Source organism: Pristiophorus japonicus, chromosome 8 (genome assembly GCF_044704955.1).
Source record: "Pristiophorus japonicus isolate sPriJap1 chromosome 8, sPriJap1.hap1, whole genome shotgun sequence".
Classification (NCBI taxonomy): Eukaryota; Metazoa; Chordata; class Chondrichthyes; family Pristiophoridae; genus Pristiophorus; species Pristiophorus japonicus.
In genome coordinates this window covers 42,691,975-42,706,429 of record NC_091984.1, presented here as the reverse complement: position 1 = coordinate 42,706,429, position 14,455 = coordinate 42,691,975, and the positions used below count along the sequence as shown (strand labels likewise).

Below are 14,455 nucleotides of genomic sequence, written 5' to 3'. Positions count from 1 at the left end.
ATGTACAATTGTTGTAGTTCATCCATGCGGTCTCTAAATGTCTGCCATTGCCCATCCACTGTCAACCCCTTAAGTATCATTTGCCAATCTATCCTAGCCAATTCACGCCTCATACCTTCAAAGTTACCCTTCTTTAAGTTCTGGACCATGGTCTCTGAATTAACTGTTTCATTCTCTATCCTAATGTACAATTCCACCATATTATGGTCACTCTTCCCCAAGGGGCCTCGCACAACGAGATTGCTAATTAATCCTCTCTCATTACACAACACCCAGTCTAAGATGGCCTCCCCTCTAGTTGGTTCCTTGACATATTGGTCTAGAAAACCATCCCTTACGCACTCCAGGAAATCCTCCTCCACCGTATTGCTTCCAGTTTGGTTAGCCCAATCTATATGCATATTAAAGTCACCCATGATAACTGCTGCACCTTTATTGCATGCACCAATAATTTCCTGTTTGATGCCCTCCCCAACATCACTACTACTGTTTGGAGGTCTGTACACAACTCCCACTAACGTTTTTTGCCCTTTGGTGTTCTGCAACTCTACCCATATAGATTCCACATTATCCAAGCTAATGTCCTTCCTAACTATTGCATTAATCTCTTCTTTAACCAGCAATGCTACCCCACCTCCTTTTCCTTTTATTCTATCCTTCCTGAATGTTGAATACCCTTGGATGTTGAGTTCCCAGCCCTGATCATCCTGGAGCCACGTCTCTGTAATCCCAATCACATCATATCCGTTAACATCTATTTGCACAGTTAATTCATCCACCTTATTATGGATACTCCTTGCATTAAGACACAAAGCCTTCAGGCTTGTTTTTTTAACACCCTTTGTCCTTTTAAAATTATGATGTAGTGTGGCCCTTTTTGTTTCTTGTCTTTGTTTACTTGGCCTTCCATTATTGCTTTTTACCTTTCTACCATCTGTTTCTGACTCCATATTACTTCGCCCTGTCTTGCTGCATCGGTTCCCATTCCCCTTCCATATTAGTTTAAACACTCCCGAACTGCATTAGCAAATGTTACCCCCAGGACATCAGTTCCAGTCCTGCCCAAGTGCAGACTGTCCCTTTTGTACAGGTCCCACTTCCCCCAGAACTGGTTCCAATGTCCCAGGAATTTGAATCCCTCCCTCTTGTACCACTGCTCAAGCCGCGTATTTATTCTAACTATCCTGCTCCTTCTACTCTGATTAGCACGTGGCACTGGTAGCAATCCAGAGATTTCTACCTTTGAGGTCCTACTTTTTAAATGTAACTCCTAGTTCCCTAAATTCAGCTTGTAGGACCTCTTCCCGCTTCTTACCTATATCGTTGGTACCTACATGTAGCACGACAACTGGCTGTTCACCCTCCCTCTCCAGAATGCTCTGCAGCCGCTCCGAGACATCCTTGACCCTTGCACCAGGGAGGCAACATACCATCCTGGAGTCTCGGTTGCGGCCGCAGAAACTCCTATCTATTCCCCTTACAATAGAGTCCCCTATCACTATAGCTCTCCCACTCTTTTTCCCGCCCTTCTGTGCAGCAGAGCCACCCATGGTGCCATGAACCTGGCTGCTGGTGCCTTCCCCTGGTAAGTCATCTCCCCTAACAGTATAGTTTAAGGATAAGGGGTCAGCCATTTAGGATTGAGATGAGGAGAAACTTCTTCACTCAGAGAGTTGTTAACCTGTGGAATTCCCTACCGCAGAGAGTTGTTGATTCCAGTTCGTTGGATATATTCAAGATGGAGTTAGATTTGGCCCTTATGGCTAAAGGGATCAAGGGGTATGGAGAGAAAGCAGGAAAGAGGTACTGAGGTGAATGATCAGCCATGATCTTATTGAATGGTGCTGCAGGCTCGAAGGGCTGAATGGCCTACTCCTGCACCTATTTTCTATGATTCTATTCCAGTTCACTTAACCTGGCAACCAGCTGCATTTCAAACACTCGAATGTCTTTAATTTTACCAACTAATTTGGAAGATGGTTATCCTTTCAGTAAAGAACATATTTCGAGTATCTATGTTTTAAATTTTCTTTTCACTCATTTAAATGTATGCTCTCTGACCCACAAATTCATCTTAAACATAGTGTAGTAGCCATTACAGAGACCTGGCTACAAGCTGGGCATGATTGAGAGCTAAATATTCCAGACTTTCAGATCTTTAGCAAAGACAAGAAAATTAGGATAGTAAGTGGGAGTAGCACTATTGATAAAAGACACAATTACAGCAGTGAAAGAAGGGATTTCAGTGAGGATGACCAGGCAGTGGAAATACCATGGGTAGAGTGAAAGAAACAGCAAAGGATGCAAGACTCTGGCAGGAGTTGTCTACAGGCTTCTTGATAGTAATTATGTAGTGGAATGATGTATAAATATAGAGATCAGGGAAGCAAAAAGCAAAAACAATGTGGTTATAATGAGATTTTAATGTTCATATAGACTGGGAGAAGAACAGTTCAAGTCGTAAAGGCAATGAATTTCTAGTATTCAGGATAGTTTTCTAGAACAATACATTTTAGAACCGAAACTGGAACAGGCCATATCATTGGTGATGAGTGACAGAACACAATTCGTCAACAATCTGACGGTAAGGGAACATGTTGCAAATAGTGACCATAATATGATTGAATTGGTATCAGATTTGAGAGGGAGAGTGGAGAATCACAAACCTGGGTTTTATATTTAAGACAGACAAACTTTGAAGGGATGAGAAATGAATTGACAGCAGTAAACTGGGCTGAACTGTTACCGGGTAAACCTACAGGCAAACAGTGGGAAGCATTCAAAAAAGAATACAAAACAAGTACATACCCCCAAAAGACAAAGACTCCACTTGTGTAGTTAGGCAACCATGGTCAACAAATGAGGTAATAGACAGCATCGAGCTAAAATAAAATGTTTACGCAAATACAAGGAAAAGTGGAAATCCAGTGGGCTTAGAGAGCTATAAAAAATAACAAAGGGATACAAATAATGGGTGCAGAAGGGGAATATGAAAAAAATCAAGTATATCAAAGCTGACAGCAAAAGAATTTTATAAATATATTGAGAGAGTGGTGAATGGAAATGTAGGTCCATTAAACTCAGATGCAGGCGAGACTATAATTAACAATAAGGAAAAGCAATAAAAACAGGAAATGCTGGAAATAATCAGCAGGTCAGGCTGCATCTGTGGAGAGAGGACCAGAGTAAATGTTTCAGGTTGAGGACCTTTCGTCACAACATTCTGACGAAAGGTTAACTGAAACATTAACTGAAGGTTAACTGAAGGACATGGCTGACAGACTGGACCTGCAGCAGGTGGTGAGAAAACCAACACGAGGGAAAAACCTACTTAACCTCGTCCTCACCAAGTTATCTGTCGCAGATGCATCTGCCCATAGCAGCATTGGTAGCAATGATCATCGCACAGTCATTGTGGAGATGAAGTCCCGTCACACTGAGGACACCATCCATTGTGTTGTGTGGTACTACCACTGTGCTAAATGGGATAGATTCAGAATAGATCTAGCAGCTCAATACTGGGCATCCATGAGGTGCTGTGGGCCATCAGCAGCAGCAGAATTGTATTCCACCACAATCTGTAACCTCATGACCCGGCACATCCTTCACTCTACCATTACCATCAGGCCAGGGGACCAACCCTGGTTCAATGAGGAGTGCAGAAGAGCATGTCAAGAGCAGCACCAGGCATACTTAAAAATGAGGTGCTAACCTGGGGAAGTTTCAACACAGGACTACATGCATGCTAAAAAGCAGAAGTAGCAAGCTATAGACAAGGCTAAGCGATCCCACAACCAACAGATCAGATTAAAGCTCTGTAGTCCTGCTACATCCATTCGTGAATGGTGGTGGACGATTAAATAACTAACGGGAGGAGGCTCCATGAATTCCCATCCTCAAATAATGGCGGAGCCCAGCACGTGAGTGCAAAAGACAAGGCTAAAGTGTTTACAACCATCTTCAGCCAGAAGTGATGCATATTGGCCTCCTCCTCAGGTCCCCACCATCACAGAAGCCAGTCTTCAGCCAATTCGATCCACGTGATATCAAGAAACGACTGAGCGCACTGAATACAGCAAAGGCTATGGGCCCCGACAACATTCCAACTGTTGTGCTGAAGACTTGTGCTCCAGCACTAGCGACGCCTCTAGCCAAGCTGTTCCAGTACAGCTACAACACTGACATCTATCCAACAATGTGGAAAATTGCCCAGGTATGTCCTGTCTACAAAAAGCAGGACAAATCCAATCTGGCCAATTACTGCAGTATTAGTCTACTCTCAATCATCAGCAACGTGATGGAAGGTGCCGTCAACGGTGGTATCAAGCAGCACTTACTCACCAATAATCTGCTCACCAGTGCCCAGTTTGGGTTCTGCCAGGACCACTCGGCTCCATATCTTATTACAGCCTTGGTCCAAACATGGACAAAAGAGCTGAATTCCAGAGGTGAGATGAGAGTGACTGCCCTTGACATCAAGACAGCATTTGACAGAATGTAGCGTCAAGGAGCCCTATAAAACTGAAGTCAATGGGAATCAGGGGGAAAACTCTCCACTGGCTGAAGTCATACCTAGCAAAAGAAAGATGGTTGTGGTGGTTGGAGGTCAATCATCACAGCCCCAGGACATCACTGCAGGAGTTGCTCAGGGCAGTGTCCTAGGCCCAACCATCTTCAACTGCTTCATCAATGACCTTCCCTCCATCATAAGGTCAGAAGTGGGGATGTTCGCTGATGACTGCAGTGTTCAGTGCCATTCGCAATTCCTCAGATAATCGAGCAGCCCATGCCCACATGCAGCAACACCTGGAAGACATTCAGGCTTGGGCTGATATGTGGCAAGTAACATTCACGTCACACATGTGCCAGGCAATGAAGCGAGAGTCTAATCACCGTCCCTTGACATTCAATGGCATCACCATCGCCGAATCCGCCACCATCAACATCCTGGGGGTCACCATTAACCAGAAACTTAACTGGACCGGCCACATAAATACTGTGGCAACAAGAGCAGGTCAGAGGCTGGGTATTCTGCAGCGAGTGTCTCACCTCCTGACTCCCTAAAGCCTTTCCACCATCTATAAGGCACAAGACAGGAGTGTGATAGAATAGTCTCTACTTGCCTGGATGAGTTCAGCTCCAACAACACAGAAGAAGCTCCACACCATCCAGGCCAAAATCAGCCCGCTTGATTGGTACCCCATCCACCACCTTAAACATTCACTCCCTCCATCATCAACGTACCGTGGCTGCAGTGTGTACCATCTACAAGATGCACTGCAACAACTCACCACGTCTTCTTCGGCAGCACCTCCCAAACCCGCGACCTCTACCACCTAGATGGACGAGGGCAGCAGGCGCATGGGAACACCACCACCTCTACATTCCCCTCCAAGTCACACACCATCCTGACTTGTAAGTATATCACCGTTCCTTCATCATCGCTGGGTCAAAATCCTGGAACTCCCTCCCTAACTGCACTGTGGGAGTACCTTCATCACAGACTGCAGCGGTTCAAGAAGGTGGCTCACCACCATCTTTGCAAGGGCAATTAGGGATGGGCAATAAATGCTAGTCTTGCCAACGATGCCCATATCCCATGAACGAATAAAATCCCATGGACCTCTGAAACCCATTTAATTACAGTGAAAGCAGCACTATAAATTAACACATCTTTAGAATCTTTTACATCACTAGGATTGCAAGAAATGTTTCAGTAAAACTTTAAGTGCAAAGAGCTTTTTTTAATGACTGAATCATCCACTTAATTGCATGAAACGTTTCTTATTATGCAAACCCAATCCATTTTTGAAATATTTGTGTAACTTGCTTATTCATGAGTTTCCACTTGAAATTTACGTTACGTGTTCCAGTCGAGTCTTCAGATCGAACTTCCACCAATCAACTTCTTTGCTGTATTGCAGTCACACAAGAATAATTTATAGCATCTCACTTTATGTTAACTATCATAGCCCACATATACAAATTGTAATGAATTGCACATTTAACAACAGGTTTGGAATATATTAAAACTATATTGCACTCATTTGTAAATATTTATGGCAAAGTGACTTTATTATATATTACTAGGTTAGATAATGGACATTTCAGCACATCTCCAATTAGAAAATATCCTGTTTTGTCTTAAGAGATTTGGACTAAAGCCTTTATCCAACCTGCATAAGTGAGGGATCTCTTTCTTTGATGGAAAAGAAATGGCACAGCGAGTTACAACACTCTCCTATCACTTCTCCGGCCTAGGTTAGAATATAGCTCAGACACACAGGATGGTCAAAGGAGATATTTGGCCATTCTCAATACATTGCACATCAGTGATTTACTGTGTATAAAAAAACACAGACTACCTTTGTACAGTCAATTGGTGCTACAATAATCAAGTTGTAATTCCAAATATTGCATGAGTGTATTATTGGTTTAAAATATTGTCAAATGCACATTACAATCCAGTATATTCAGTTCCAATGTTAACTTTTAAAAATGTTCTTAAAATGTGGGGATCTACAAGTCAACAGGTGATTCATCAACAGCGAATGCCATGGAGTTTTTTTTTAAATATTCGTTCCTGGGATGTGGGCGCCTCTGGCAAGACCAGCATTTATTATGGTGAAGGTACTCCCACAGTGCTGTTAGGGAGGGAGTTCCAGGATTTTGACCCAGGGACGATGAAGGAACAGCAATACATTTCCAAGTCAGGATGCTGTGCGATTTGGAGGACTTAGAGATGATGGTGTTCCCATGCGCCTGCTCCCTTGTTGGTAGAGGTCGAGGGTTTGGGAGGTGCTGCTGAAGAAAGGCTGTGGAAGGATACTGGTTCATGCTTGCAATTCCTCACAGTGGAGATGCTGGACTGAGGAGCTTTACCACGGGAAGGAGGGGAAAAAAAGTCACTCCCACGGCCACTTTTATAGACTTCCTTGCATTGAATTACAGAGCTGTACTATTGGATGTGGGAGACCAGACCAGATCAGCTGCTCAGTGGACCAACAATGGTACATACTAGGGTGTGAGTGGGAAATAAACGGTTTAGCCGAGGTTTAGAGTGGCTGCTTGTCACATTTCCTCTATGCACTAGGTGTAGCAACATGTTTAATCTATTCTTTATAAACACGCTTAAGATTTTACTACACCGAACATGTAGAGGAAATCTTCCACAAAACTGAAACCCTTTATTTTAGCAAGTCTCTTGTTTATACGCTATAGTGCTTCAGCTTCATCTGAAACTCAGATGTGCACTACTTAGTCACATTCAAAGTTTTGAGCTTCAGACACTCCCCTGTGAGGGGTAGCCAGTAATAGGAATCATCCCCAGATGTTGCAAAAACCTAGTTCCAAGACAGTGTTGTTCATAGAAACTGGCCAACAAAAGTGCAAAGTACATTGTATAGATTTCAGTGTCATTCTTTCTAGGTCCATGACAAAGGTCACATAGAGTTATTGATACTAAATCTCTCAGCCTTTTCCACAAAAAGGTACACGGTTCCTAAGTCTCTGCCCTCCCATTTCTCATCAACGTGCCTCCAATTCCACGCTGCTCAATCTCAGCAATGACTGACATGTGTTGGAAATCGCTGGGTTTATGGTTGAATGTCTCCACCAGATTGAAGGTCTTTAGGCAGTCTGTGGCGTAAAAGAGTTGTGCTTGATTGGCCAGACACTGTGCCTCTTGTACACCCTGTAAGTCAGAAACACAACGTTCAGTAAATGGCACCATTTAAACAAGTATGACCTAGGTTTTCCAATTGTAATGCTGTCAGTAGCTCATTCATTTTAAGTTACCGTTGCTTTATGATTGGAAAACTTAAGACCGATTGGTGGTTCCATCCTCTTCTTCCCCAAAGGATGATTCAAACTGAGATATATTTGCACAGGGGCAAGCTGCCTTCCCATACCATTTACAACTATCCCTTTTACAAATGCCCATTGTTCAAATTGGCAAAGGTTGAAGTGTTCTTGTTAACACGTCAATGTCTGCCCGCTTCTAAACTGGGGTGACAAAGGCAATAGCTTCATATTTTTGTTCATTTGCAATCTGCAACATGTTTTGCTGATTTAAAAGCACTGCCTTTTGCGACTGTTAAACAGCTTAAATTAGTAGTCTTTGTTACTTCTGAAGGTGCCATTTACAAGTCAATAAAGCATCAGACCTTAATGCGTTGTCCTTTTCATCTTGATTTTTATTATTGTTTTCCTTTCAACAGTTTTGATTTCTCTTTAAAGCAGGGATCTGCTGTGGTGCAGTGTGGATTTTCATTATTGTCTGCTCCATTTGTTGTGATGCATACCCAGTCTCAGCTGAGACACTGGAGTTTGGAGTGGCCAAGGGATGGGGAATTAGTCCCTTTCCCATAGAAGGGCGGAAAAGAAATCGGGGACAAGTCCTCACTGAGACAACTTTCCTGTGTTTCTCCAATTCTAGTGTGAGTGTCCATACCAACTGATTTTCTATGTGACAAGGATAAACGTAAAAAAGGATTGATACTGTGCAGCTCTGCAAGATAGCTGACAGCGCCATCTGTGGGAGGTCACTAGTAAAGCAGACAGCAAGAGTATAACAAGAACACTTATTCCTGCTTCAGGATGTCGTTAGTAGTCAGCAAGCAGATGCACCCATTATACAGGAGGTAAAAAACATTTTAAAAAACCCTGCTTATGAACATTATGTATTGGACCTTCCAACACAGCCTGTGTAATTTAATCATTTGTTGTATACAGGCAGAGCGTCCGAAATCTGAAAACCTCGGGACCGAGGCCGTTCCGGATTTTGGGTATTTCCGGATTTCGGAACGTCTTTCCGATGTCCCAAATCCAGAAATGCCTGGACCGAGGTAGGATGGGGGGGTGGGTGGGGGCTGCAGCCGAGGTGAGTCCGGTGGCACATTTTCTGGATTGCGGACGACCCTGCCACAGATCGGCCTGGTGTCCGGATTTCAGACGCTCAACCTGTACCACATTCGACAGTCAAAGAGCAATGATGGCCATTTATCTTTAACCCTGAAAGAGATCAAATGAAAAACGCCAAAAATCACTTTAATACAATTCTATCACTAGTGGTTGTGTTCTATCTAAATGTCTATCTTTACTTAGCCCCAGAACTTACAATTCCGCTCACAACCAAATATCCAGAAGAGTTAATGGCCACTGCACTCACTACTTTTGATAAGAGATTTATTCCACACATTTACTATTACTATACAGCAAAAGGAAATGTCGTACCAGAAACGTTGTGTCTATTTCTGCAGTAAGAAGCGCAATGCCCTTCTCCTTCTGGAGATCAAGGTAATGATATATTATTAGCTGGCTTGGTGAATTCTCCCCCAAAGACTGCAAGGCAAAGAAAAGAAAACAAATAACTGGAAAGAGCAGAAAGAAACTCAAGAAGCTACAAGTAGTTCCTGAACAGTGGTGCATGGTCTGTACAGAAAGGGTATAGCAAAGGATTAAAAACATAATACTTTAGTGCAATCATAATGATTTGTTTTTGCAAGAATTTCCTCTGCACATCCCAAATACTGCAGAGACACCCACACACAACAGCGCCATAGAGCAGACCATATGTCTGCCTCCTCAGCTAATAACGAAAAATACACCATAAAATACACAGACGCATAGCAAATGTTAACATTCGCCTGCCATGGCTAGTATGGCAAAGGAAGTTGCAAATATTTTTTTTGGTGGGACAAAGCATGAAAAAGTTTGAGAGTTCATGAATTAGACGCACTGCCATTGGAACCAACATTAACCTTACTGAACAGACGTAAACGGTGCTGACCAAACATTAACATGCAATGCAACAATAAAATCAGTGTTTATCTATCGAGTGCCAAAAATTTTATTTTTGCTAGTCTGTTGAATTTTAGAAAAAATATCGGAAGGACAGTTTGGGTTTCTCAGCAATGCTGCAATTGTTGAATTGTGATTAGACACTGTAAATTGATGCTTGACATTGTGTGTATTTTTCTGGATCACGTGCTACTTTTGTGCATCAAAATTTGCAACATTTTAGAAAACATATTTGGAATCATGGCACTCCACAAAATTTTAGGTTGCTTAGTCCATTACCCTTTTTACGCAAGATTGCGCACGTCACAACAAAGTCTAGGGCTAGAAATTGCGTAGCACTCCGTTTGGGACGATAACTTTTCAGGGAGTGCAAAAGAATCGTCGGGCGAAAAAGATGCGCTGCTACCGGGAACTTCCACTTTAACGCTCCAAGAGGGAAATGGAGTGCTAAATAAAGTTCTACCAATTCTCTTAGAGCGCTGGAGTGAGTGGGAGGGGCAGTATCGGCAGCTCTGCCAACTTTACAGTCTTCTTCCTCGATTAAAGGGAAGAACCAATGATGGGTTGAATGAATCTTCAGGCTGTCTGTGTTGAGTCACGGCAGCTGCGCTACGTGCATAGCAGCCCCAAACACTCAGAGTGCAGGGCTGAGCAATTGTGGGGGCAAAATAAATCAGGAGGCACCAGAATGGGGAGATAAATAAATGTTGCCCTACCTGACCACCACTGCCTTTAAATATCACTCCCCAAGTGGCCAGCCGAGGTGACGAAGCCTCCTGCAGCTGCCGTTGTTGACGCCCGATGAGGCTGCAGGGGGCAGGAGCGAATATCACATCCGGGGCGGTAAGGGGGACACCGGATGATGTCACGATCTCCGGGCCGCAAGAGAGCGAGGCGGTAAGTGTTAGCGCCAGCGCAAAACTACCAGGGAAGCTCGTGGTGATTTTGCCCGGTCGGTAATCCCGCAGGCGCTAATGGGAGGAGCAAACCAGGCCAATTTTTCACCCCTCGTGTCTTCCAACTTTAAGCTAGATGTGTAAAAGCAGTTAACTGCAGGTTGTGTGTATGTGTTGTTCCCATTTTTTTTATGTAAAAAGGTGCTGTAAATAAAGTTTCTTTCCTGAAACAGATCACAAAATACATGTAAATATAACTCGTATGTAAAAGTTTTGCATCTAGCAAGTGACACTTTGTTAAAGACACAAAATGATTTTTTTTTAAATAGACCAGGAGCCTGAAATTTACAAAAATACTGATCAATTTACCTCAAGAATTACAGCTACAATTACCTGGATTCCCAACGGGAGTGCCGGAGCAGCACCCTTAAACGGGACAGAACCCATTAGCAGCTAAATGTCAGACAATGTGAACAACGCCGCTGGAGAGACTTTGAACATGTTCAATCACACACTGGCCTTAAAGGCAAAATTAACAGTTAAACATCACAACTTTGGTCCAGACTAGAGATTATCTGCAAGCAACACCACAGGCACCTAATTATAACAACTTGTAGTTATATAGTGCCTTTAATGTAGTAAAACGTCCCAAGATGCTTCACAGGAGTATTATGAACAAATTGACTGAGATATGCTGTTTTCATCATAATTATTTTCAAAAATAGCATTAATGTACAGCCTGCAAGTTTATGATTACTCATAATATGTGCAGTAAGCCAGACACTAGATACCTAGGAGTGTGTTATAAAGCAATTACACATTTTAGAGATTCGGAGTGAGACTCAAGTCCAGAGATTCACATATCTTTGAAGTGCTTTCCAATGCAGCTTTTTTTCTTAAGCATTACAGAAATCACTGAATTTACTCAAGGACCTCCCAAGGCTACTTTGACCAGTCTCCACGTTCAGTATGAAGCCTCACCCATCAGCAGTACAGATGCAGAAAACTATAACTCTTCTCTATTCTTGCCTTATACTCACCAACTACCACTAGAGGTTGCAAATGCACAATGTAAAATATAGATTAGACCCACCCCACCATGTGCTCTTGGGAGCCACTGTGTTAAAGAGAGTAAGTGATATATTTGAGCAACTGCGATAGGGTAAGTGCTTCAGAGGCAGGCTTCAGTACTAAGAGTAATTGTTAACACATCAACAGTGCACCACTGAGCTGCCAAAGAAGTGCTTATTCCAACATTAGTTTATTACTCTGGAGCTCCTCTTCCACATTCAGTCACATACCTGAAGATTTATTAAGGAGGAAAAGTGAAGCTCAGTCGCAGACCACTGACCCACAAAGAACTCATAGCCTGCTTGTCTTGGCAAAGCGTACAAGAACTAGAAAAGAACAAGACAGTTATAAACACATGAGGTGCAGGAATTATATGAGGTACTCTTGCTTCTTACAGATATCTTTATTTGGGCATGGATCATATTAAAATGTACAGCTTAGAATCCTGAGTTTATAACAATACATGACAAGCCACACAGTTCGGAGAGGGGAAGTCTTGCTACCAGAACCCCTTCTAGAATTTGGTTACTAAGGCTGGAGAATTGTTTTTTGTCATGTGACACTTTGAAGTTAGACTTGAATACTTTTCCCATATTGGTGAGTCCCTTCTAAAACCACGCCTTCATATCTGGACAAGAAATAAAACAAAGCTAATCTGATAGACAATCCCAATCTGCCCTTGAAATTGCCTCGCTCTCTTCTCCACTCCTCCCTCCAGCCAATCGCATCTGTCCTTGACTCGCTTTTATCAATTCTAATATGGTTGAGTTTTCACGTCTTGTTCCTTCTCAGCTGCATATGTACTGTCCTTCCTCCTCCCTCCATCCCCAGGACAATCTCCGACTGTGCGCTATTCTTTCCTGGGACCCCAAGGCTTGGGATTTCTTCATCTCCCTCAGTTGTTCTCTCCTTCCTCCTAAAATTAATTCCTTTTACTCCTCACAAGTATGGCAAAGTATTTCCCCAGGAATGACCCGTGGAACCTGTATTATTTAAACTAGATTCTGCTGAATTTGGAACATTAGGAACAGGAATAAGCCATTGAGCCTGCTCCGCCATTCAATTAGATCATAGTGTGAATGTTTAAAAATGTATTGAGACATTGAAGTTGAGAACGTGGGAATTGTATAGGGACAGTATAAGCTAACAAAGAATTCATGGAGGAATAGCCATGACATCTCAGACTCGAGACTGCGAAATGTTACAACACTAACACATATTGAAACAAAACCCACAGCTTGCAGAAAAACCTCAAGGTCTTATTAAATCATGTTATTAACCTGAAACATTAACAGAAGGTCTTTGTTTAAAATCAGACCATACTTAGGTCGGCTTATGAGTGGACAAAGGGAAAGAGGGATCAAAAGAGATAGGCTGAACTAGGATGTCATTCTAGCCCTATCTTGTTATCTTTTGCCGAAAATGTATAACCATCGTCCCTTTACAAAGTAACGTCACTTTGTCCATAGGAAGTGGGTGCGTTCGAACAGACTTGCATTCCTTCTGTCTGATAAGGTCCCCGATCGGGATTTGCTTTTTAAAATAAAAGCTTGCTTTGTTTAAAGCACAAACGGTATTCGTTTCAATAATTTTGCTGAACCAGATTGAGAGAAAAGAATCTACATTTACATTTGGTGTCAGAAGTGGGATCTCAACGGACGACTGCCGAAAACCTGCGAATTAAGAGCCAGACTAGCCTTGGACGAGACGAGGGGAAAGTGGCCACTGGAGTGAGTATGATTTCAATACTGCTCCAGTTTCCCCCGGTTTCAAAAGTCTGAGGAAAGTTTAGCCACTCGCTGGTTCTCAGGTAGTGTCTGAACGAGATCCAGGACAATCTGGTGAATACCTTTCAAACTTAGAATAGGGATAGAGATAGGGAAATTGCGCGGTGACGCAAACCAAGCGGCGACTTGGAAAGATAGGTTAGAATAGGTAAGTATTGCGCGGTGATGCAAACCAAGCGGCGACTTGGAAAGATAGGTTAGAATTGCGTGGTGACGCAAACCAAGCGGCGACTTGGAAAGAGTAGATCCGTGCGGCGACACGGAAAGTAGGGATAGTTAGAGCTAGATAGGGATAGATGATCAATCATAGATCCAAAAATTAATAGGAAAGAAAAGAGACTCTTGTGAACGTCTGTTTAAATGAGAAATGCTTCTGTGATTTTTACTGTAAAAAAAAAGCCGGGGAGTTGTGGTTTGTTTTGTCTCCACCTACTTTTTCCAAACAGAATGAAAGTTTTTTTTAACCCTTCGTAGTGTTGTCCTGTATGTGGGAAGTTTAAGAGTGTGAACCTTATTGAATTACGTATATTCGGATGATAAGTTACGGAGCCAGGAAATGCACAAAGGATAGGTTTGTTGAGTAAAAAAACAAGAAAAAATTACATGGTCCCGGTGGTTAAAAAAAAGGATTTAACATGCTCACTTACTTGTCGAAAGAAAACATTCAGAGAAGGCACAGCAAAACAACTGAGATGGATTCAAAAGGATTCAAAAAAAAAATTATATTAAATAACACGACCTTGAGGCTGGAACAATTGAGATAACGAAAAGCAGTCCACAGCCTACGTGCCAGACTTCTCTCTAGTTATGGAAAAGACAAAAAAAAAGTAATGTACTAAATAGGTGCTGAAAGAAAAAAGAAAATGTTCTGAGATTTTAAATTATGAGAAAAATTTCACT

At 42.5% G+C, this 14,455-nt stretch overlaps 1 protein-coding gene across 2 annotated transcripts in view; it reads right to left on the bottom strand.

Moving 5' to 3' along the window:
• Positions 1-2,403: 2,403 nt before the first annotated feature.
• atpaf1 (ATP synthase mitochondrial F1 complex assembly factor 1) overlaps positions 2,404-14,455 on the bottom strand; it is a 39,635-nt gene continuing 27,583 nt past the window's right edge. For both annotated transcript variants that reach the window (XM_070886715.1, XM_070886714.1), the window contains exons 7-9: positions 11,999-12,094; positions 9,235-9,342; positions 2,404-7,693 (exon numbers count right to left, since the gene is read on the bottom strand). In XM_070886715.1, coding sequence (XP_070742816.1) covers positions 7,502-7,693; positions 9,235-9,342; positions 11,999-12,094 — 396 coding nt within the window. In that variant the 3' untranslated portion in view covers positions 2,404-7,501. The remainder of the gene's footprint in view (positions 7,694-9,234; positions 9,343-11,998; positions 12,095-14,455) is intronic.